The sequence below is a fragment of the Corvus brachyrhynchos genome, unplaced genomic scaffold (assembly GCF_000691975.1).
Source record: "Corvus brachyrhynchos isolate BGI_N302 unplaced genomic scaffold, ASM69197v1 scaffold705, whole genome shotgun sequence".
NCBI lineage: Eukaryota > Metazoa > Chordata > Aves > Passeriformes > Corvidae > Corvus > Corvus brachyrhynchos.
In genome coordinates, this window is record NW_008238346.1 from 322,351 (window position 1) to 348,209 (window position 25,859).

Sequence of the window (25,859 nt, forward strand, 5' to 3'; positions counted from 1 at the left end):
ACACTGCAATCGTCTTTGTTTCCTGAAGAATGGTATTTCCGGCTGAGTCCTGAACGGTGATGGTGTTCATCCCTTCCACAGAAAATGTGAATGTGATGCTCCCTTCCAATGTGATCAGTGGCTGCAAATACATCATAAAAGGCAAAATTCAGTTAATTTGGCTGGAAAGGAAGAGCAAAAATGAGTTTGGCTCTCTAACCTATTGGGATGGTTTGGGGAGTTAGTTCCAGACTGGAAATTTCAGACTCAGGAGGGGCCCTGTGACATGGCAGCTAATTTCCTGGAGAGGGCAGACAAATCCCAGACATGGATGTCCTCCTGAAGCTCAAAGTAAGGTACCTATAATTTCCAAAGGAGCTATGTTTTAAGATTCCAGTGCTTGCTTTCCACTTATCATGTTGGTTGTTCTGGAACCCATGTTAAAATGCCCATCTTTGCTCACTCCCCAGAGAGGCCCAGATCCTGATACAAAGGCCTGCAACACTCATTGCTCATCACCCTCCTTTCCCAAATCTAGTTAAGTGCTTTGTTTAAGATGACTGAAGGGGGTTGTCACAGAACCAGCCAAATTAAGATTTCACAGTTGTTGTTCCATGTTATCCTTAGATACAAAGACATCGTTTTTGTTAACTGCTGATCCTTGAGAGGACATAGATCCCTTTAGATCTATGTCCTCTCAATCAACCAATTATCAATGAGTTGTGTCCTCCAGCAGTCTCTGCCTTAACTTCTCTTTTCACTTATTAATAAACTCTGGGTGAGATATTCAAAGCACCCAATATTAAGTCAAACTGTTGCCATTGTAGTCTAGAGTAAAACTCTCACTTCGAGAACAGAATTAGACCAACCCTGATCACTTACAAGTTTAGGAGATCAGAGGGAAGGTTAAAAGGTGACAATCACAGCCTGTAAGTACCTCTAGGGGGAGATGATTGCTGATAGTACAGAGAGTTCTTTAATCTACACAAAAAGGCGTAACAAGATCTAACAGCTTGAATCCCAGACTAGATAAATTCAGACTACAAACACAGTGCATGAGTTCAAAGCTCAGGATAATTAGCTGTGGGGAAATAGTTGGAGGAGATGGTCAGAAGGAGAAGAGTGCATTTCCTATCATCTGAGGAAAATTATTAATGCAAAACAACACAAAGTCAGGTTCTGCCTTATCACAAAGAGTTAAATAAAGCAGAAGGTACTGATCAAACTCTCCAAGCTGCATTATACAGAAGAGAACCATGTGTGATTATGAAGGTCCCTCTTGGCTCTACAAAATCCATGACAACTTCTCCCCTCACAAACTAATTAGGGTTTCTGGGTACTTCAGCCACAAATTTATGTGAAGTAACAGTGTCTGTGAAGATTTACCAAGACTGCAAGCACAGAGGCAGCAGAATGTGATGGATGATACTCTCATATCTGAGCAGAGCCCAGGGGCAGGGAAGTGTGTTAGGGAACCATTTCATCCGCCTGTAGTCAAAAGGTCCTTTTGCACATGTGGTTTAGCGTAGGGTGCTGGAGCTCAGCATAGGTCAGTTCCAGGTATAAAAACAGGTTCAGCTTGAAAGGTTATTTTCCTAAAAAAACCTGCCAAAGCCCCTACTTTTTTTTCTTGTTACTGAAGAAAGGAGGGTGAAGAAAAACAGTAGAAACTCTTCCAGATTTTGTTTAACTATGTTCACCTTGGATGGAATTAAGGAAAAAAGCTATTGGCAACTTGCATGAAATAGCAATAAACCCTGCAGCTAAGTCACAGCTACAAACACAAAGCACTACTTATTTGGTACCTCAAAGAACCATTAGTATCCTAATCTTTGTTTTCCAAATTTCTTGCATAGATGACTCCATAGAAGCATTCCCACATCCCCCTCTCCTTTACTCTTCTGTCAGAGAGTTCCTCCAGGATTATTTTGATCTCAGTCAATCAGGAATACAAACAAACCTCTGTGCTGTTCCCAAACCACCAGACGTAAGTGAGTGTTCCCACTTGGCTTGGCCACAGCACTGCTGTGGCGTTGATCTCCTTGTTCTTCGTGGTGACAAAGGGTAGAGATAAGTGAACGTGTTCCAAGGGGCCTGCAGAAACAGAAGCAGCAGGTGAGTCCTCCCTCCATCTGAAAAGTCAGCCTGGGTAGGATAGCCACCAGAAGTCTTCCCTGAATCACCGTGGCACATGACAGAATGTTTTGGCTTGGTACCGTTTCTAGAGACAAAGGCTTAAATCTGTTCCTCAGAGAAGAGGAGCCACCCCTACACCTGGAGCTGAAAAACCTGGACTCTATACTTCATGAATGTCATACAGTGAGGAACTTATATGACTTCAAAAACAGGGACAGAGCCCTGTTGTGTGAATATGGCCTTCCCTGGGAAGACATAAGAACATGCAGGACAAATGGCCTCAGCAGACATGAAGCATCTCTGCTTGAAAACTGCTAAGTTTGGTGAACTTCAGCAGAAACTCTTTCTGAAGGCAGCTATTCACTGAGTGTCTGCGTTTTAATGGTACCTTATACTCCCTCCTTTTCACCAATAAACTCCTTTATTTCTTCAGTATAAACAGAACATAATTCATTCGACAAGTGACATTATGCCCAGGGTTACACATTTCCCATCTTCTGGAAACAGATGGGCCTTTGTTGTTAAATCTTGTTCTATAGACTATTTTTAAAATGTGTTCTGACTGTTCACTAAGAGAACAAAGCAATTGTCCTGTGTGACAGGGAAAGAAAAATAAAGAAACCTCAGGTGACATGGGGACATGGGTTCCTTAAACAAATTAAGGCCACGTCTACATGTCCTCTATCTGTGAGCACCCCAGTGATGAGAGCCACAGCCACAGCCTTGCATTGTTCATATGGGGTTGAGATGCATTGCCAGAGAATTTTATTTCCAGGGAGTATCTTTCAGGATACATCCCATGCATGAATCACCACTTAGACCTTGCTTTTCAACCTAAATGAACTCCACACACTATGGAGAAAGCATCCTGTGTAACACCATGGGCAGAGAGAGGGAAAAAATCTCCGAAATCAGACTGTATAAACAATGACAGAAAAAGGACCAGTGTTCCTGATCTATTACTGAAATGCATCTTTCTCTGGGTTGTAGACACAGCCATTGCTTAACGTGAAGCAGCCCAGTTAAGTTATCCATTATCAGATTCACCAAAGACTGCTATACATGAGACCATGGCTTATTTTGCCTTTTATATGCAGCAGTCAACACTCTTGAAAATTCATGAGATGCCACAACTTCACCCTTATGATTTTAATGGCATCCTTCTGTTCAGATCCATTTCCATCACCAGGCTGTTCCTGCTGTCAGCAAGACCCCAAGACCTGAAAAACAGCAATTTCCCCAGCTTAATGCAGTGGCAACTGTAACAATGGAGCCCATGAAAAGTCGGATACACTCCAACATAACTGCATCACTGCTCTGAACAGATCTCAAACGATCCTGCACAGCAGAGAGTGCCCAGCACCTCCTTGGACCTTCCTTTCCCATATGCTGGCTAGGAAGGAATATGGAAGAATGGCTCAAGCAACCCAATTCTGCCTGAGCATTTCCCAGCACAGCTGGGTCAAGGAGGCTGAAAAGCTGAGCTGTTATCTGGCCAGCAGATGGGGATAGCTCACTCTGGATAGGCCTTCCCTGTAGGAGACTGCTTTCTCCCAGGTAACTTTGAAGAGGATTCAAGAAAATTAATTTGTGAGCTTCATGCAGGGCCATGGAGGCTACAGGCTTTCACCTGTATCAGGAAAAAAACTGTGTGCAAGCTCCAGACAACTGAAAGAGAGAAGCTTCTCAAAAGTCTCACTTGCACAGGCAATGTTATTCTGAAGCATCCAGGCAAATCCATAACTAACTTTCCAGAAGCAAACGTTGACATGTCAGGACAGCTAAGAGACAGGCTGTTGGCTTGAGCAGTTTACACACAACAGTTTATATTGTCCATGCCACTCAAAATGCTCCTGTCTCACAATAATCTGCTTTTCTGGATCCCTGGGCCAACTGCAGGACAGGTGCTGCTGCTGTGCACTGGCCGCATGCTGCAGCAGGATGAGGAGACCATGGGATGAAGGCTTTACTTTTACCTTTGAGATCACAAGCATTGAGGTTTGGTGCCTGCAGCTTTTTCCTGCAGGAAAAGTGCTGGCCACAGGTAGGGAAGGTGCTGGAAGTCCCAGACCTGACTGCAAACATTCATGTATTAACCCTGTAATGAGGGATGACCCAGTCCGTAGTCCTTCCCAAAACTCTGGATGGTCAGGCAGCACACTGCTTTTCTGTGGATCTTACAATACAGTGTGTGTGTGTCTAATTTAAGGACAGATATTTTTGCAAAACTCCCAAAGGCCAAGCTCCAACACCCCAAGCAGAGTACTCAGCAGAGGGCTGAGTGGCAACACAAGCATTCAAAAAGGATTTAGAAGCTTTTGTGGATCAGGGTGTTAAGACTCTGGAGGGGGCTGGATTTACTGTACATCTCTGTCCTCAGAAAGTCTATTGCTAGTCTGAGCGGCACCATGCTCATTTGTAACCTGTTTTAAGTCTCTAATTCTTGTCATGTAGAGAAAGGTGAGACATATCCCTTAGAGCTGTCACTTCTCCAGGGAGTCTGGCACATAAAATCTGGGCCTGGCTGCAATGATCACTCAGTGTTTAAACCCTGTGCTGGTATTACCTATGCAAAACACAGAAACATACACTATCAGCTGCTAAGTCACACAAACAAATCTGAATATTGTTTATTTCTTGCACAGCTTAAACAATCAAAATGGTTCGTAAGCCTTCAGTGACTCAATAAAATGAATTAGAGCAGCTGTAGACCAGAAAGACACTATGAGTGAGTGAAGGTTGGACACCTGCCAACCAAAGGTGTTTTTGAAAGGGGACATTCAGGGAGATATTTGCTCCTGCTCCTCTAGTGCTCCTTCATAAAAATCCTATCTCCCCCAGTCATCCCTCCCACTGTTCCCATCTGTTGATACAATGGCGCTCCTCTAAAGAGCTGCTCTCCTACCCTGAAGAGGCAGCTGCTTTCATGCTGTATGAACTAACCCCAAAACTAGAGGTAAAGTGTAGGCAATGTGCTAAATCATCTGGACAATACGTGGAGTTAATTTGGTAGAGGGTAAACAGTATTTCTGTAAACACAACTTCATGTTTTGGAATTTCCTCTTTTCTCACTTAGTCTGGCACAGAGGCACACAGTTGGAAATATAAATAATAAACAGAAAACCCACACTGCAAAAAGAAAATTGTGGCCCCAAACAAAATGCATTAGGAATGTTACAGAATTTCAAAAAATAGGTTGACCCTTTGGCTTCATACCCATGTGCTAGAATAAATAGCAAAGAATTCAATGTTCATTTTATCTGAGAACTTCAGATACATTTCAGTTTTAAATCAGACACATATAAAGTATAAAAATGTTAAAAAAAAAAAAACAGCAGAAAAGCAATGTCAGGATGATATTTTTTCTTGCAATACTATTTAATACAAAGATTTTTGGTTTCTATGACAACAGAAACACTGAAATGCACTGGTTTCCATCCCAGAGGTGGGTGTTTCATCAGAGGGCAAAACATGCACAAAATAAAATTCAAAGCTTTTAAAAGTCATTAAAGATCCCTGAGTGTCTTTGTTGTTCTGGAAGTGTTAAGCTTGCTAATGAAAGTGCATTTCAGCAAGGGCTGGACAGTCCTTTGAGGTGTCCCAATTTAGACTAGCCAAAATTAGAGGTAGGACATGGTTTAAAAAGCAAAAGTTAATGGTTGGACTCGATGATCTTAGAGGTCTTTTCCAACATTAATGAATCTATGTTTCCTCTCAGTCTGGAATCAACAGTCTGTCTGGAGGACAGGTGAACACTCATCATATCCCACCACTCTGGACCCAGCTGTCAAATTCCAAATGTCACTTCTAGCTACAAGTAATAATTTGTGAACAACAGAAGCTGTCAAGGGGTATGAACATACATACATGTTACATGCAGGTAGAGGACAGCGCTGTCAGAACCCAGGCTGTTTTCCACCAGCACCGTCACTCGGAATATGCCCACGTTCTGGTAGATGTGCTTGATCCCATCTTCTGTTGAGCTGAGATTGGCATATGACACAGCGATGCCGTCTCCAAAGTCCACCTGAATGAGGGATCTCTGGAGGTCTCCCTGTGGTGAAAGAGAAAGGATTGAAACAGACTCTGTTCTGCTTTTGAGAGACGGGATCAGTGAGGTGCCCAAGAGACCAGAATATAGTAAAAAAGTCTGATGGGCCAGAGGAACAGCGTGCACTGACCTGTCGAACAACCATGGCTGCTAAAGATCCCTCCCTTTCATGTAAGATGCAGTATCTTGCCTTACCTTTCAACATCCTCACTGCCTAGGAGATCCCCCTCTGGCTCTGCATGGTGCTCATGCTGGCTATGGTCACACATGCTGGCTACTGCTGTGGAGCACCTCCACAGCCTGGTGCACTGAAGCAGTGGCCACTGTCTGGAATGATGGGAAACTAATAGCTGGGGGAAGTTCATAGAATTTCAAAGGACATTTCATTTATGTTGGGTTTGTTTCTCCTTCCTTTTCTTTTCTTCTTTTTTTTTTTTTTCCTCTTTTCCTTTGAGAGAGAAACACTCCTCAGGACATCCAATTCCCTTTCTGGAATGAAAGGTAGGCATGTGAATGGCTGGCATCAGGCAGGTTTCTGCACCAGAAAGAGATATGTGAATGCATGTGACTGTAAGAGGAAATTATAACAGAAGTTTTCTATTCCTCATGTTCTCTCAGGCTTTTTATAACTTGTTGTGAAGGCAGAAATAGTGGAGGCTTGCCTGAATGGAAAGCAAAAGGAGCAGAGCTATACCTGATAATGGCAAGAGCAACAAATTTTCCCAGACACTCTCTTTTAATAGACTGAAGCTTTTTTTAACACTGCCCTGGCACCCTGCTGGAAGCTCTGTTGCTTCCAAATAGATGAGACAAAAATAACAGTGTTGCTCTGTTGTGGAGAATCCCAGACTGAAGGTGTGGCAGGGGAAATGATCTTAAGTACAGAGTTATGACCTTTGTTGACCTGAGTTATTTGAAAGATGTGCAGCTTCAAAAATGATGCAGTGCTTTGGGCTGTACTGGGTGTCTGTTTAACTGAGCCAACAGAAGGCACCAAATGTGATGTGCTTCCATAGCCAGAAGTGAACATGCATGACCTCTGAACCTCTTTCAGAGAGGGACTATATTATCTCAAGTCCAGTGCTGACTCAGATCAAATACAGAGATCTCTGAAGTACCCTTCGATACTCTCCCAGTTCCTCCAGGTCCAGCATCATTAGGGCTTTAGTTGTTTTTCTTACTCAAAAGGAGATGATGTCTTTGAACAGTAAAGCCATACTGCTGGGACAAAAGCTTTTCACATGGTTAAAACTGTGCCACCATAGTGCCCCTGCTGGGTTTATCAGCTCTGAGGATATTCGAGGTCATGCAGTTGAAGCCTGTTTCAGGTCGTGAAATATTCCTGCACATATTTGAGGCAGCAGCAGAAGATGAAAAGGGTGATAGCCTTTTAGAGTAGCCTTATTTCTGCAAGTGTCAAAATTTGTGTTCTAATGAACCTTTTTTTCCTCTTGTCTTCATTTTGTCCATAGCCATGAAACTCATGCTGTCTACAGGTGTAGCCAGGGAAAGGAGCCATTTCTAAGGCATGCAAGATTTAGATTTCAATTCTAGGTAGAGAAGATGCTGACAGAAACAACTGAAAATATAATTAGAGAAGAGCTTCAGCTGCTGTTCCCTCAGTCTTTTCCATTTGTCTTGGCCTCTCCTGTTTTAAAACCCTTTGAACATTTTCCATTGAGTAAGATCCAGGTTATAACACTCCTCTGAAAATGCCACATTTTGAAAAGCTGACATTTAAAATTCTAGCTTAGGAAGTGGGAGAGAAAAGTCAGGAAAACAAAGAGACTGTGTTTTGACTTGTTCTAATATTTTATCTGTGCCAGGTAAGAGCACAAGCAGAGTAAGACAGGAAGAGAAAGCAGATGAGCCAAAATCCAAACTTTTCCCACACGGCCCACACCTGATTTAGACCAACCCAGCTGTCACTGTCTCTGTCTCTGGCATCTCTCCAGAGCTGCTTGAAAGAGATTGTTTTACCAAGAGAAGTTCTGTTCTGCAACAATTTGATGTATACTGTACATCTTGCAAAAACCCCTCCTGCTCCTTTTTCCAGCTTCTCCTTTTTATTTTGTCAAGTTCAATACCCCACAATAGGATTTTTCTGAAGCTTTTAGCCCAATTAAGGCAGACACGTTCCTGCATTACTTGCAGGAGACAGACACTGCTGCTGTTGGAGTGTTTTCATGGATTAATTAATTGTGTCTTCTTTAGATTAACCCCTTTCTCTGCAATATGCACAAGCTTGGATAAAACCTCAAGTACACTGCAATCTTGATAAAGGCTTTTGTGCAGCACAAGGCTTAAAGCATATGCTGAACCTCATGAACTTTCAGCCTGAAAAGAAGCCCTCATCATTAAATTAAAAACAAGTTTCCCAAGGCCTCATATTAAACCTTTTACCTAATTAGACAACATTAGTTACTAAAATGTAAATCAGAAAATTATTATTTTCTAAGGGATTTTCTCATTGAACATCCAGGTTTTTCTCAAGCATACATAAAATATCCCACTCTCCCTCCTTCCTGGTCCTGCCTCCTAAGCCAAGTGCACCTTCTTCCTGCATCTTGACAAAAGGAGCCTAGAATGCACACAAGACCTAGATATTACCAAAAAACTCTGAAGCTTCCTGCCTCATCCAATACAGTTTGCAACAATATTTTTACATTTTGATTACATTTATGCAGCTCTCAATATTTTGATGGATGTAAGACCCACCTAGCAGGATTCTCTCTCTCAAACACACCACTGGAATCTTGCCCTGAGAGTTGTTAATAATGCATTTTCCTTATTGACTTTGACTATTTGTATCTAAATGGAAGTATTAAAAAATGGAACAAACACAGCTCAAGCTTTTTAGCTTTGGTTCCCATGTTTCAGATTTCATTTTTAAGTCTTCAATTATGCACCAACTTGTGTGTCTTCCTTAGAGATGTTGACAATAGATTTAATTATCCTTTGCAAGACACAGACACTGCTGCTGTTGAAGGGTTTTTATGGATTAATTCATTGTGCTTTCTCTAGATTAACCCCTTTCCCTCTTTGGCATTTTCCTGTCACCAAAAGAAATCATTCATCAAAGATATTTTCACTGGAAATGTGTATCTACACACGGCATACCTTTAGCCTGGATCCGTTTAAAGTATATTCTTAATTTTTAACAGATATTTAAATCCAACTTGATCAAGAACTGAAAAACATGCTTTCCCATTTAAATCCCTGCTTTCAGAGAGATGGCCTTAATTTTTCAAATCAGAAACTGAATGGAAAGGTGTCTTATAGCAGGGCAAATAGCTTGATACTTTTCACATATGCTTCTTTTTCAACACCAAACAGTGAATTGTACTGATCACATCATTCATCCTGACTGCCAGTTGTGCCAGCTGAACTCAGCTATGAGCTCTTTTTACAGTACTAGATCTTCTGTGCCCCACAGGAATCAATAACAGCCTCTCAGGATTATGCAGAGTAATTCAGCTTGTGTGACTGGAAGAGCATTACAAGACTGTAGTGCTGTGTGTCATTAGGAAGGCAAGGTCCACTTTCATACATTTTCATGGAATTTCAACAGTGAATTTAAAAATGCATGAAAGGCTCTGATTTCTCCCAACCAGCTTGTCATCATCAGAAAATGCAATTATAATTCAGATGACAGTGGTACGGGGGAGGGTACATACTGATCCTTCATTTATGTGTTATTACAGGAGTGTAGTGTTTTTAGCAAGATAAGCAGCTGTGATTCAGCATGTGCATTGAAAGTTAGGATGAAGGTTTCATATTTCTGTAATCATTACTAACAAACTTGTGATATCAAAAGAGGGAACACAATGGGATACCGCCAAAAAAAAAAAAAATACAGACTATGCTTTTAATTGCTACTAGCTTTGCATCTTTAATTTGAGTACATCAACAATCAAAACAATTCTAATGCTAAGCTCATCTCCAGAAACTTCAGCTGAGCTGAATACTGAACTGCACCAAACAAGAGTGCTGAGGTAGGAAATGTTAATGGCATTGTACCCCCAGCAGGATCCCCAAGCTCATTAAATGTACCCGAGACACAGTGTACCTTGTAAGCCATGTATCAACATTGTCATTACAGAGAGCCACGTCAGTCTTTAGGAAATTCAGGGCTTCATTTGTATGTTCACGTGGTAAGAGAGAGTTCTCTGGATTTATGAGCATTCACTGTGCAAATGCAAGGCATGGGGGGGTATGAGGCAGAAAGCAAAGGTCTGTTTTCAAATAAAGGGAATAGAACATCAGAAAGTTTAAGTTTCTCACTCAAGGTCATGCAGAAGGAGCTCAGAGTGTGGTTCAGGAATGAGTTCAGATTGCCTGAATTCTAGCCTGTGGCCTGAAATGTAGGAACAAGTTAGCTTTCCTCACACTTTAGTCTAATCCAAACATCACACAGCAGCAGCAAGTAGTTCAAAGCAAGCCAAAATCTACTCCCAGTGGAGTGACTTTGCCAAGTGAGAACTGAGGCAGACCTGGAATGTCAAAGACTTTTGGCTGTCATTTTATCAAGATAAAAAATAAATTAGAGGAGGCAGTTTCTCTGTGAATTATCTGTAATGAAACAGTAAAAGCCCTGAACCTTCCTGCCCCACCAAATGTCTTTACGATCCATTTCCTCAGCAAAGACATGTGAGCAATCAGATGAAACAAGCTGGAAAGCCATTGTGCTGAACGGCGTTGCTCTGGAGGCTGCAGATTTCAGCGTCTCTGCTGAAGCAGTACAGCAAGCACAAGTGTCTGATGTTCATACAAGTAGCTCTAACATACAAATAACGATTGTGGTTGTGACAGGCAAGAGACCTACATGGCCACGTGATCAGGAAGGCACACAGAAACAGCACACACTTAATAAAATCCCTCCATTTTCTACAACAGAGAAGCAAAACATGTCAAGGTCATTGGGTTGAATAACTTAAGCAGGAAAAGTGCCTTTGTAACTTTGAATTTTCTTTTGTTGCTGTTCAAAAATAAAGCAAGGATTCAGGTTTTTAGACTGAGAAGTAACTCTGTTTAAGCTTTAAACTGGCAGTATTTTTAGGCAATGACAAATTTGCTTTTAAGCATAGCTACTTTTCTCATGTGCTGTCATGTAATGACAAAAATGCTGTTGGTATTCCACTTATCTCCATGGAAATTTAAGAGCAAAATTCCCAGCTTAAGTATGATGATTTGCTTATTAAACAATTCCAAAATACTTCATAAAATGCAACACATGCTAGTTAGGTAAAGGAAATATTGATGCTTCCTGGTTATGGTCACCCAGTGAAAATATCATGATGATTATACCCAGATTAATTGGACAAGTAGCTTGGCCAAACCTTCCCAATAAAGGGACCATACATATTAAGTGCAAGGTGACCTTGCAAACAGTTTTGAGGAAGTCATACAGAAATTCTAAAAGGTGACAGGAGACTTAGATCACTTTTAAAAGAATTCTTACATTCAGATGATTTAACTATGACCTGTTGGTTAGGTTTGCTTTTAATGATATTTATATGCTGCCAGATATAAATGCTTCACAGGAAAATTTCATGTGAGTCAGGGTTAGAGAAACTGGGCCAGAACCCCAGCTCTCAGAAATCAGCAATGCTCTGTGTGCTCCTGGGTTTGGTTCCTGCCCTCCCTCCACTCACACAGACTTCAGTGATGATTTTCTTTTGTGTCTTCTTCAATAGCAAAACACTTGTGAATGCCTTGTCCTTGTTTCTCTTTGGGCATCTTTTGCTCACATTGTGTTTTTGTCAGAATGCACAGTCGTGGCTCTCAGAATCACCGCAAGCACAACCAGGCTCCACAAGGAACCACTGTGCTGTGGTTCCTGCCCCTGAATTCCACACCTGAGTGAAAACATCAGCTTTTCACTGCTGCCGTTTGTCTCTCCCTGCCCTCTTAGCAATCTGCCCCACTACAGAGATACAGTGAATTTTCAGGGCCTCCAGTGAACCTGCTTCTGCAGTTCGTACCTCTTTTCAGACCCAGGTGGATTCCTAGATGGAGCAGAAAGTCCTAGAAAGACAACAGGAGTACAAATCTCAAACGAACTCTTGTACCTTGGCTCACCAGCTTCTCTTTTTTTTTGTCTTTTTCCTGCAGATCAAGTGGAACATGGGCATGAAAAAAGAGAGCCGCGAGGCTGCAGTGTATGAAACAGCTCTGCAGATTTGAAGGCTTCAAACAAACTGTCTCAGAGGGATACAGGAGATGTTAAGATGCAAAGGGAAAGGCCATTGCTTTTTCACATCCTAAAAGATAGCAGCTGTCACTCACGCTAAAGGAGGAGTCCTCACCAGGGTGTAGCACTCGTAAAATATTGCCCACCACTCCGGGGGGGCAAGGGTTGAATAGGACACACTTTTTTCACATGCTGTTGGGGGAAAAAAATGCACAAGGTGACATATCCAGCCTTTTTTAACTTGACTGATGCCTTCCCTTCAGTAAAAATGGAGCGGCACAGATTTTTTGAATACTGGAGATCCTGGATTGTCCTGTGCTGTGTACCTGCCCAGGGCAGAACTAACTAGAAATTGGCAAATTCTTGTCTTGTGATACCTCTGCCTTGTATGCAAGGGAAAGAAACTTCCCTTTGAGAAGTGGGGTCAGATTAAACAATCTCCAGAGAACCCCTCTCAACCTCAATTATTCTGTGAAATCAATATCAATTTTATAAAATGTTCTTTTGCTCTTTTGATGGGTTGTTTAACTTTTCTAGTGAGTGGTGTGATTTTTGTTACTGAAACAGTTACATTGGTAAATGGTTTAGTCTATATACACTTTTGCTGCTACAACTACATTTTATTCCCCTATAGCTTGCACATAACTGGGAAAATATTCCTCTTTGTTGAATATTTCTTCTGTTCCAACACCCACACAAAGTCATTGCCAGATTGGGTAAAATTCACCCAAAGGTTTTGTTGGTTGCTCTTTAAGTTGACAAATCTAGGAGCAGGAGGTCAAGATTCATCTAACAGGGAGAGCAATTGGAAAGGCTGGAGGCTGATCAATACTGTTTCAGCCCTCAGAGCGATTCCTAACCTCTTCCTTATCAGATATACTGGAAGAGCTCCCTTTAGATCTCCTCAGAACTGACTCACTCACTCATCAAAACATACATTCTGTACTCCTTGACACCCAGCATGAGAGAGACACCATCTCATACCAGAGAAGGTGTTGCTTCCAGACTCTGGCGAGCACTGAAGCAGAGCTGCCAAAAAAGATCAGAATGAACAAAAAAGACAGAACAATGCACAGCAGCTCCCTGTATGACACAGTGGTCTGGGTACTCTTACATGATAGCACTCACAGAAGAACGAGCAGGACATTTGTCCTGAGTTTCCCACACTGTGGGTGATTGTCTCTCCCTCTGACTATGGGCATAATTCTTTGATAGTTTTGTGACTGACTATTCAGATTATCCACCTCCTTCTCCCAGTTTGATTTAAAATTTTGCTGAGAATAGAAAGGTGATGCAAAGCATACTTTTTTGACTTTTTTATTTTAGAGCCTTGTTTTGGACCTTTTCCTCTTCATCTTTAAATGCATAAATCTGTAATTTAACAGATAAAATTATATGTTCACGCTGTTATTACAGCATCACAGTAGCAATGTTGTATGACTGTCAGTACCGAAATAAAGTGACCATATTTTGGAGAAAATAAACATTCAGGTCAGAAACTGCTTCAGGTTAGGTATGATTTATCAAATGGTGTTGCCTTTGCAAGTCAGGACACCTGTTTGCAGGGAAAAGCATCACTAACAGAGGTGTAAAAAAAACCCATTCTCTTTCCTCACAGATGACATTTACTATGGAGAGGGTCAGAAGTAATTTCCATGAATACTCTAAAGGGATGTCCATTGTCCTTTGGTGCTAAAGCATACTTGTTTTATGATTTATTGGCCAGTTAGAGAGGAAAAGGGGTAGAAGTTTAAAAAAATCGAATTAGATTAGGCAAAAAGAGAAAACTGCTACTTCGTAAATGTTCCTGTGAGCCTGCAATTGAACACAGATAAAGAAGTGCTGAAAAGAAAAAAGAGGTGAAAAGATTTAAGTATTTTTTACCTATGAATTCAGGAATGGAAGTAGCAGAACAATGAAATACCAAGTTAAGTTACAGATGTAACAAAAACACAGATCAGAGCCTGAATCAGCTTTTGTATTAGCAATAAATTTCAGACTTAGTCCTGCTGAGGACATCTTGAGATTTCACCCACAAATGCCTAAACAATATGTACCAACTTGTGTGATGGGGACCCAGCTGCACATGCAGTATTTGTTATCTTTGGTTTAAAGTCAGTGGAAAATAAATATGGAAATTCAGTTTTGAAAAACAGCAGGAAGCAAAAAGCACAGTTAAAAGTGGGGATCAGAACTTGAACCTGCAGTCTTCAGTTCTCCTGTGAAATTCCCAAATTAAACCAGTTCCCAGTTTTTATCAACTTCTCCCATATATTACCCTGGGCACCACAATGCTCTGACAGCCCTTTCATCTCCATACATCATCCATTACATTTTAGAGCAAACTCCACCCAGCTACATCCTGGCCCTGACTGACTTGGTATCACCCTGTCTCACTTCATCTCTTTGCAAACTTTGCGAGGCATGAACCACACTCAAATACACCCATGGGCCTGGGATGCAGTGTAAAAACCGAGCCTACCTCCTCCAGCTGCACCAGGAAGGTGACGTTGTGCCCCTGCTCAGCCGTGAGCCGGCCGTCGGCTGTGATGATGCGGAGGCCCTGGGGGGGCTTGCCCGGGCACTGCTGGGGCTTGGCCGTGTACCTCTCACGCACTCCGTCCGTGCAGTTGTTGGAAACGACCTTCCGGTACCTGCAAAGGGATGGGGAAATCCGTGCAAGGTGCTGACAAGGAGCACAGCAGGGTTAACTGGGAACAGGTTCCTTTAGGCTAAGGAGATTGTAAGGAAACAAAGATTCCCAAATATATTTCAGCATTTGTCTCAGCCAAGCATTCCTCACGTGCCAAACACACCCGTAGTCCATACTGTTTGTTAATGGCATGTGATAATTTCCTGCATAGAATATCTTGGTGTCATATAAGGTACCATAAATGGCCTAAACCATAAAATCATATGATGTTATGAGTTAAATAACTATAAAGTTATAAATAAATGACATACACATACAGTATGGCATTGTATTCAATTATTACACTGTTAGGCAATGTTTAATAACTTTTCTCCTATGTTCCCCACTTCCGATTAGTTGTGAGGGAAATGTCTCTAAAGATGTAATCATCAAGAGCTAGAAAAATAAAGAGTTGAAGCAAAAGCAAATTCTGCCCATCTTTCAGTGTACAGACTCTCCAAAACCAGTTTGGGTTGCTTTGTTTGCTTTAATCACTCGCATCATAAATGAAATCTGCCAGTATCTTAACTTAAACTACATCTTCCATGGACTTCCAAGAGAGCCAAAAAACCATCAGCATTCGAGCTAGCTACCAATCTATTACTTCAGTTCACCTATACATCAATTTCATCTCTCTGAACTAATTTATTTTCCAGTGTTTCTGCCTTCAGCCAGCTCTGACACACCTACAGTAGCTGTCATTGGGTTAAATCCATATGGGTGCTAAATATAGCTAAATAAAGCCTGGTAAGCCACTTACCCAGTGCTGTTGAGATAACTCTGTCCAAGGCTGCAGTCTTTTGACAAGGAGGACGGGTTATACCAAAATGCTGGTAAACACTGGCCATTGCTGTGGCGTTCATATCCATAATCACTGTTGTAACATTAAGAGAAACCATCACATAAAACCCCAAAAGAACAAACACAGGTATTAGCTCATGCTCTCTACTATTAATACAAGTTCTGATTTTCCTGCATCTGTTTACTAGGATTTTATTCTCACTGATAGAACAGATTCTTCATTCCACTTCAGCTTTTTCATTTGGGGTGGTTACCTTGCATACATCCCAGCATACAAAAGAAGAACCAGAGCAGGCAGTTTATGAGTATTGCATCAACTGTTCTCTCTCTGTAGACTAACAGTACCTCTCAAGATCAAATCTAGGTTCAAATATAAAAAAACCCCAGAAATCTAAGCTAAATCATGACTGTCTCAATCATATCTTAGAAAACTGAAGGGCTAAAAAGCTAATTGCATTTGGAAACTATATCACACAAGATGTAGAGGAAAATTTACAGCCCTGAGAGAGCTCTTGCCTGAAGGCTTTAACAGCGTATTTGGTAATGGGAAAGAAGTCTGTGATCTTCAATTCTCTTTTTGTTTGAAAGAGGAAATGCTACCAAAAATCACATTAGAAACAATGAGTCAAACTTTAATCTTTTGTCACAACTTGAGTTTAGTTATGACTAAGTTTGCTTTGGTTTCACTAAAAAGATTTCAAATTGTTTCTGATTCCAAGTAAACAAAGACTCTATAAAAAATGTTATTATGGGAAGAAAAACCTCCAACAAACAGAAAACCTCTTTAATCAGTATTCCATTCACATGTGGTTTTACTTTCCAGCCGTTGAGTAATGAGGACTACTTGGTTGGATAACCATTCTTGTTCCTTTTACTAAGCCTTCTCCACAGCTCATAATGGAGAAGTAATAGGATGTAATTTCTGAGAACTGCTACACAGAGTCCACCAACTCCATTCCAATATTCCAGTTGCAACACAACCCTTGATCTGAAAATGGCACTTTTCTGCAAAGCATTTTTTATACTTATTATCTACAGTGTCTTGGTATCAAGTAGCCTGGTTTTCTAAGAAAAGAGGATTAGAGCAGCATTAGTTTATGTGATTAAGGGCTCATATCTGTATATGTATGTAAAAAAGCAGCGAGAAAAAGCAGGAGATGGATGAACTCCCAACAACCTGGTCAGAGTTAGTGGAGCCCCTGCTACAGCTCCTCCCAGGGCTGTCACAACACAGCCATCAGTCCATGGCCAGGGTGAGACCTAACAGATCATCAACAAGAGAGATATTTATAGAAAAATATTAACAACAAGAAGAAGAATGTTTAACTTAATGAAGACTTTTTTCAAGTGTCTTGAAAAAGCATGATGACTTAAAAAAATTTAACTACTCACTAATAAACAATTTTAAGAGGCTTGGTACTGGTCTAAGATATAAGACAAAGAAGAAAAAAAGGAGAAAATATGTTTCAATTTATCTTTTTAAAGTTTTTTGTACTGGTTATCAAGAAAAGACATCGAAAAGAATTCTGTCACCACTTTTTACTTCTGCTTCATTTTCTTCTGAATAAAGAAAAAGTGTTTTGAGGCAATCTTAAATTGGCAAAATTAAAAAGATGACATTAAGCAAAAGAAATTTAATGCTGCATATCACTTGGGAAAACTCCTGAACATCTATTAGGCTGCATGACTGTTCCAAAGGAACATTTTGGCAGCTGTGGTGCTTGGGGTATCTACAACAAGTAATTGAGAACATACTCCAGGAAACAGCAATGAAGTAGATGACCTAAATGGTCTTTTCCTCATTTTTTTTGACTGAATTTTCATCAATCTATTTACTCAGATGGTTGCAACTCACTGTTGCTTAATTGCTTTGGAAGCATCAGCCAGCCAACTCTCCCAGTGCCATGTGCTTCTATAATCATCCTTGTTGGAATAAGAACACTATAGCTGCAGAATACACTCTGTAATGAAGAATAACACCATTCTGATTTGCTTGGAGAAAAGAAATATTTACATACAAGTGGGACTCCTGTACTTTTGTAATTCATTTGTAAACACTCTGCAGCACTGTATTCCTAAGTTATCGTGTGTGACTCTAATTAAAAAGCTGTAACACTGTACACACACAATGTTCTGTAACCAGGTGAAAACAAAACTAATACAGCAAAATCTGTCTCAGAGGGGATCAGTACTCATAGTCAAATTTGATGCAGTAGTCTGGGATTTCTTACTATTCACGTGCCTAGATTCAAGCTACTATTTTGGTTCCTATTCCTACCTGTACATCTGGGCAACCCAAGCTGGACTTAACTAGTTTTGACTGTACTTGGATCATATCTCTCAAAGTCAAGAGAAAGAAATCCTAGGATTTTCCACAGCAGAAATAGTTACAAGCACAGAAGTTTCACAGTGTTGTTTTTTGGGCTTGCAAATCATCTGGCTCATTAAGGCCCTACAGAAATATCATCCCAGTAAATGACATGAACTGCTGCTCCATATCCCTCTACAGATGCAGCAGCCACTCGTTCACCTCCGCAGTCTTGGAATCTAATGAATTCCTTGGCTACAGGCTGCTGCACGCAGAACACTGATGCTGACAACAAATTGCTGCCTACAATTTGGCACAACAGGCTTTGTAGCAATCAACAAGCATCACCATCAATTGGATTGCCATAGCACGAGCCAGTACAGCAAAGTCTGGAGATGGGGAGGGCATCAGCCTCAGCCTGCAATCAGCTCCCCGAGTCATTGCCTGGGAACTGGGAATTGGAATTTGCATATATTGATGATATTTTGTGCCTGCCTGAAAAGAACTCAGGTGACATAGATAATGTATCTCCTAAAAAGGAGTGGAGCTTTTGCCATCAGGGATTGCTTTATCAGTATGAAGCAGCCTATCTTGTGGCTCTCACTGAATATGGTTTTACCCTTTTACTGGTTTAAACTGGAATCCTATTTTTCTTAGTCAAGTAGAACTGCAAGTTCTTTTCTGTAATTAGATACAAATTCATTCTCATTCCAGACGTTTTGTATCTCTGCTCAATGCTCATGATAAATTCCTCTACCTAATGTTATTTTCAGCACAGGTAATAATCAAAGAAAAGAAATCCCTTAAGGAAGTTTGTCATTTGAAAACAGACCTGACAAACATACTGTTTGGAAGAACTGTTAATTCACATGAAATTATTAAAATCCTACTGCTCTAAGATATAGAAATAACCAGTTAATTTGGATGAGTGATTGCCATGTTCATAGCTTCTAAAAATCAAGATATGACTTAGCATGTAACAGAGAAATTCCTTAAGATTACCAGCTTCACTTTAAGGTCAACTGTGCCAGAAGCTGGAAATGCTACTTGTGTTTTTCCATGCTGTGCTTCCCAAACGGTTCAGACACTAAATGGGCTGGAATTAAGCTATCTCTGAAAATAGTCACCTTTTTTCTGCAGCTTCCAAAAGCCCTGGTGGGAAAAAACAACTGGAAAAGTCATGGAAATTACAGCAATGGAAAAGTCTCACTAGCTTTTTATTCACCTAATACCATTGTCTAGTATTTAACCATGATGCAAGTCTAGATTTGTGTTAAAGGGGAGCTGTGCTTGCTCCCCAGTCCTACAGGACCTGATATGGGATTAAACTCGGAGAAGGATGGATTCAGCTACAGTCTGAACTGTGCATTTACAAAGGTGTATGATTATAATTGCATCACAGTATTTGGAGTCGAGCTATACCAGCTTATGTTAATACAGAACCTAAAATCCCCAGAATCTTTCCAATAAATCCATGCCCAGTAGATATCCAGGACCTTAAGATGCAGAGATGAACTGCAGGCTTTGCATAGTGAATCTGCATTTTTCACAAGCACCCAAAATGAATTAAAAATTCATTCTAAATTACTATTTGTTAGCTACCCAAGCCCATAGCAATGAGAAAGCAAAGTTAGTTAACCAAAGGGTGCAAATGTAGGTGTATTTCAGAGCTGGCACCTGCATGATCTGAACTCATGGGTGCTGACACAAAGGCAGCAGAATCTAACCACACTCAGTGTCCGGCCCCTGCCTCCCCGTGGTTTGTCAGAACAGTTTCTCCTGATGCAGGACTCTGACGTTTTAGCATAGGAACTAACCCCAGCAGGCAGGGCTGTAATTTAAGTGCCAGAGATATAAAGAGCCAGCCAGATCCCTGCTGATATAATTTGTGAAATAAATAGACCTGATTCCCAATTTCACTAAGGCTCCTTTGTGCCTCTCTGGCTATCCAAAACCACTAGCACCAGTATCAACAGGTTCATGCTTCTCATGAAGGTGTAAGATATGGGAATACTGATAGAAGAAGCCCTCTATTAATGACAGTGGGTTCAGAGGGAGGACTGACAGTGAGACACTTTACTCAGAGCTCCTATTAAAGGGCCTGGGAGACAGGTGCCTGAAGGATGACCACCACCGAGGGTTTCCATCTGTGTCTAGGAGGTGTTTCTGCTGAAGAGATATCGCTGTAATAATGCTCAGACGGCAGGGAGGAACACAATGTGAGGAAAGCGGGTAAATTAATGCTTTAATAACACCCAAGTAACGGTGCCATCCATTTACCCAAATCAATTAAATGAAGGAGGAGATTCTCGTTTCTAGGCCGTTGCTAGGACAGATTTGCCGAGGGCTCTTGTGCATCCCGAATCCCCCATTCCTGAAGCGCTATTGCCCTCTGGCTGCCAGCCCCACTCCCTGCACAGAGAGCCGGCACCTGCTCCCAGCCCTTCCCGGCCCCTTTGCCTGCCGGCCAGGGATAAAAGGGGTCTGCTGGCAGAAGAGGCCCGGTTCCACGGCTGGAAAAGCTCCAGTCACTTCTAATGTCACTCAGTTTTGTTGCTGCGTGAAACAATAAACAAACGTGCCCTTTTCCTTGAGAAAGGATTACCAACGGGCTGCACACAGATTTGAAATGAATCTGGAGTTCTGTGATATCACAAGGAGAAAAGAACATTAGAAAATCTTTATGTCTTTTATAACTGGTATTTTTCCTCTGAACTGATAAAAAAAGACTTTCAGGATTAACAGCAGTAATACTTTTTCTCACTTTACCTGACCACAGAGACACAATTTTTTACTCCAATCTCTGACAAGCTTAGGTAACAAAATTTTCTGCATACAAACTTATTGTTTAAACAGCAAAGACAGCACAATGGCAGGGATGGTTGTTGTCTTCTCTGTATACATGTCTGGGTCCTGTAACCACTGATGTTAATATAAAAAGCTGCCCAATTTATTTCAAGATTGAAAAATCAAGTGTTGGCAGCTAAGGGACTTCTCTGTGTCTGGGGGATTCATGTCCCCTTTAATCTCCTTCAGTTAAGAGCCCTGCCCAGCAAAAAAGAAAAAAAGAAAATTTAAAAAAAAGGAAATAGACTATTCAAAAGTACTGAAATGCCATGAGTGAGGATGATGAAAGTGCTTTCTTCTTCCTGAAAAGGAAAGACCGCCACAGAGGATATCCTTCCATAGCAAGAATTAATTCCCTAATTTTCCTGCAATCCTCCCCCCAACTTCTGCAGGGTAGATTGGCAGTGAAGCCTCATGCAGAGCTCAACAAGACAGGCACTGAAAGTTACAGTGGTGCAGCAAGCAGCTTTGCCTTTCTTAGCAGACAGAATTGCTTTTTTTCTTGCCCCTTTCTTTTCTCCTTTTCTGTCCTTCTTTGGCAGATCTATGTAAAATTATGCTCCTGATGAGTATTGTTGGTAAATGTTTCTGAACTGGATGCTTAAAGGAATATTTCAGGTTTTTTTCATCAGATGCAGTAGGGAAGGAAGCTGAAATGGATAAAGTAGAAATTCAGGTCTGAGGACTGTAGGAATAACTTGAGCTCAGGGAGAACTGGAGTGAAGAACGACAGTCTGTTCTAAAGTAAAACTGATTCCTTGAGAAGGAGAAAGGTCCTTCTTGGTCAAAAAGGACCTAATTCTGCCTCTTCCAACAGATTTGAGGTGTCTTGTTCGTGCATGTGAACTGTGAGCGCCTGTTGTACATCCCCAATCATCCAAGCTTTCTCTTACATTGTCCCACAGCCCAGCAGAGCTTTTGGACAAAGTTTCCTTGAGGTGAACATTAAAGAAATAAAAGCATGTTTTCCCCCAGCAAATGTCACTGTGGTACTTTTTTTCTGTACCTAGCAACAAAGTTTTGTAGCAGCAAGCCACACAGTCAATTTTAATAAAATAAATATATTAATTCTCAGAGAGAAGTTCTGGAAGGAAAGCGTATTTTTATCAAAAATTTCAGGTTTGTGTGTCCCTTACGAGTGCCAGAGATTTAAACACTAATGGACTGACTGTGAGTCAATTGCATCAACTATTTTTATAAGGCCAGGAGGTTGGCTCAGCATTGTACTGCCTGCCCTATAAGAGGGTCAAAATCTTCAGGGAATTTCCTTGCTTTAATGATGGTTTGGGGTTTTTGGTTTGGCTGTTATCTTTTTGACATTACCAGAGAAATGTTAAATGATTGACATCCAGGACCTTTGAACACCTAAATGATGAACTATACACAGATCTTCTCCCTAGAAAAGAACTAAATGGAAAATGGGGAAACCATCAAGAAACCACATTGACAGAATCTGTGCCAAAATATGTCCATAATTGTTATTGTTTGGAGCAAGAGGATTGACTTTTTTTGACACAATATAAAAGCCTCCTGCAATTCTGTGATTTTATGTAGAAAAAATAGTCTATATTTATGGAGGAGTGAGAAGGGAAACACTATACATTTCCATACGAAATATTGATGAGATCAATCTTTTCAGGATTCATGTAGCAGATTCTGGGTTTAATTAGTAACATGACATAGATCTGGGTGGGTGAGGCACAAAGGGAGTTTATTGGCACTGCCAAAGAGCCAACATTTCTCTCATCCAAGATACTCAGGAACTTGCAGACTTGGAGGAAAAAAAGTAAGAAAGAGATTTCAATAATGTGGTTCCCTGCCTTTTTTGTGCAAATTTCTCTGAGTCAGCAGTAATATTGAAATTAAACCAGCAGCTGAAGATTTTATCACACCATGCATAACTCACCCATGGACTCTATTTCCCATAGCAAGCATCACAGAAGAAAAGGCTTCAGGAGATTAACTCAAATCATGAAAGCAATGTCTGCTGGATACTGTCAAACATGATGGTCCAGATGCAACAAATGACCCTGGAATTTCCTAGATTCTTGACTGCCAGAAGCTGAAGGCATACTTTGCAGATACATATATTTACTTTTACTCATATATACATATGTGTCTATGTGTTAAGAATTTATTTTATATTTTACACAATGCTGTTACATGTCTAAAGACTGTTTTCAGCCACTCCTGGTCATTGCTAAGGTTAGATGTGCTAAATTGACCTGTTATCTTACTGGTGCACAGAGCTGAGATGCGACCTGGAAAATGGTCAGCTCAGCATCAATTTCGTGGGAACTTCAGGAGATTACAGATACCTATTCCACCTCTCCTTCCTTTAACATACCTGCACTATCAGGGAGCAGCCAATTTGATACCTACATGATTATTAATTTCTACTCTCTGCAAGCTTACAGCCTCTCTAAGGATCTCTGTGCTGCTTTGTGAGGGCACCCAGCCCTTCTGCCCACTGCTCACCAGTCAAAGTCTGCCTCTGTGCACACGCACGGCTCCGAGGTCATAGCCCCAGCATATTTCCCTTGCATGCATTTCTTCTCTGACTTGCGCTTCCTGTAGATCCTTTTTGCTCCCATAATGCAGGCTTCTCCCTGGAAACAAAACCAGAAATATTTCTTTGACGCCCACCAGGCTATTTGTGTCACCCACTTTTTCCAAGCCTGTGCAACAGGACGTGTTACTCAAGGGAAGAGGATGGGAAGCCAAATGTCATCTCAGTACACTGGAGTTAATTAGCTCTAACTGAAACTAAATCAACTTTTCCAATACACACTAAGAAATTACCTGAGATTACTTATATATGTTATTCAGTTCTGAATTCGTTCCAAAGCCAATAAATATTTGATACAGGCCCATTTCACAGCAACTGAGAACATGGTCGATTCCTCTGCAGTCTAAGGCATAGAGCAGGTTTATTTCTTTGGCCTGACCTCTCCAGGAATACTTTCATTCAGTAGAAACTAGTAATGTGTGTTTATGTAAATACTTTCCATGGACGAGTTCGGTTTTACGGGGGTTTACTTGTTATGCAGATGCTAAAACTTCCTATCTTCAACACCCTGCTTAATATTTCTATCTAGGGAACAAGGCTCAGCCTTGCAATCTCAGTGGAAAGGAATTCAAAAGGCAAGAGTACACAGCAGCTTTCCTATAAATAGTTCTGCAAGCTCCAAAGCCAGCATCCTCAAAGAAATACTGCAAAATCCTTGGTATTTTTGCTTATTCAAGCACAAGAAAGCAAAGATCAAAATACAGTGGAGTCTCGCTTATTTCCTTTTATGCTGTTAAAATCGTTGTGGAAAATTTTTTCATGGCTTTGATTTGATGATTTGATGGCATGAAACAGAAGGGCCTGAATAGCAACTAGTATAAAATGCTATGCTTCCTTGAATTTCAAGGAAGCTGTACTGATTTTCAGCATCTAAAGATCTAAGTAATAACTGATATTTTTAGTGTAAAGTTGTGCCTTGTGTGAGCAGCTAGTCTGAGTCAAGCTACTTTCATTTCATATTCATTATTAAATTCTTGCCCAGCAAGATATATACAGAAAGACAACCTTTGACGATATAAATGTGTGCTTTGCTCTAGACTTCAGTGGAACCTGTGGTGTTTATATAACCACAGAATTTGGGCCATATTTTATTCTAACCTGATGAAACACAGGCTGTTGTGTCAAACTTGGCAGAGCTGGGAAGGTGCCCCGAGGCAGATGCAGGCACTGTGCAGAGCACCTCACCTTGCTAGGCAAGAATTCCATGGTTCAGAGAGGGATGGAGCAGCTGCATCCAGGATGAACAGGGCAGGGCATGGGGGCCAATAAACTGGGGAAGAAAAGTGCCCAACTCCCTTGGCAGGGACAGACAGAACAGGGATGAAACCAAGTGAGCAAGGAATGAGGCTAATAGGGCCAACAACTGGAGAAACAAATGTGAAACAACTAGAATGGTCTTAAGACCCTGACTCTGAGGACACAGAAGGATGGAGGAGAGAAAGGAGGAAAGGATGGGGAAGTAGGATGTAAGAGTGAAGGGGTTCAGGCCTCAGGGGCAGTTCTGCTGCTGCTGTTGTTGTATTGTTCAAGTCTGTGTAAGTCTGAAGTAATTGCCTGTGTTCAGGATGATACCCAAAAGACAGCTGTTCATCCTTCAGGGATCACAGAGCCTCAATCTGAGGCCAACACACTGATGTAACAGAACAGACCCACCCAGTGAGGGATGACCTGACACACCAAACTGTTAGGAAAGGATATTGGATCATGCTGATCTTGAACTGTAGGATCATTAGCTACTTCAGGTCAGATCCCAGCCTCCTTGCTTCTCACCTGGCTATGGAGTTGCCAAGGCCTGTAGTCCTCTTCTGCACATCTCCGATCAAAAATGGACTTGTAGTCGACTTTCACTAGCTGCCACTCTGAGCGGTGGCTGAAATGTCCAAACACACTACAGAATGCAGCAGGAAGAACATACAGTAAAAGGAAGTCTGGTAGTTACAGAGGTACAGTCACCACAATTTCCAACAGAGATCGATTGCTTTAGGAGTGACAGTCCTACTCATTTTCACTGGACTGACAAAGTGAAAGTGAAACTTAGCCTGCTAAACATCTATAACCCTATTAGAAACTGTGGAATTGTATGTAGCTTTTATTCTGTTCACTAAGACCCTCCCACTTATGACAATATCCAAAATGACTCAACTCAAAGAGAAGAGTCAAGAGAAGACTTGATGTGGGGCTGGAGGCAGTAATACCTTCAAGAGTTTTGTCTCAGTTGTAAGCTTTGGGAATCCCTTCCATGCAAATTAAAATCAGAACCTGAAGGAACATTCTTCATACATC

At 41.1% G+C, this 25,859-nt stretch overlaps 1 protein-coding gene across 1 annotated transcript in view; it reads right to left on the minus strand.

Annotated features, from left to right (window-relative positions):
• Window positions 1-25,859, minus strand: part of SORCS1 (sortilin related VPS10 domain containing receptor 1) — a 183,774-nt gene that overhangs the window by 20,026 nt on the left and 137,889 nt on the right. Inside the window, exons 15-21 of the mRNA XM_017735172.1 lie at window positions 25,347-25,464; window positions 23,486-23,616; window positions 15,812-15,925; window positions 14,842-15,013; window positions 5,983-6,169; window positions 1,940-2,073; window positions 37-121 (exon numbers count right to left, since the gene is read on the minus strand). Of these exons, the coding sequence (XP_017590661.1) occupies window positions 37-121; window positions 1,940-2,073; window positions 5,983-6,169; window positions 14,842-15,013; window positions 15,812-15,925; window positions 23,486-23,616; window positions 25,347-25,464 (941 nt within the window). The remainder of the gene's footprint in view (window positions 1-36; window positions 122-1,939; window positions 2,074-5,982; window positions 6,170-14,841; window positions 15,014-15,811; window positions 15,926-23,485; window positions 23,617-25,346; window positions 25,465-25,859) is intronic.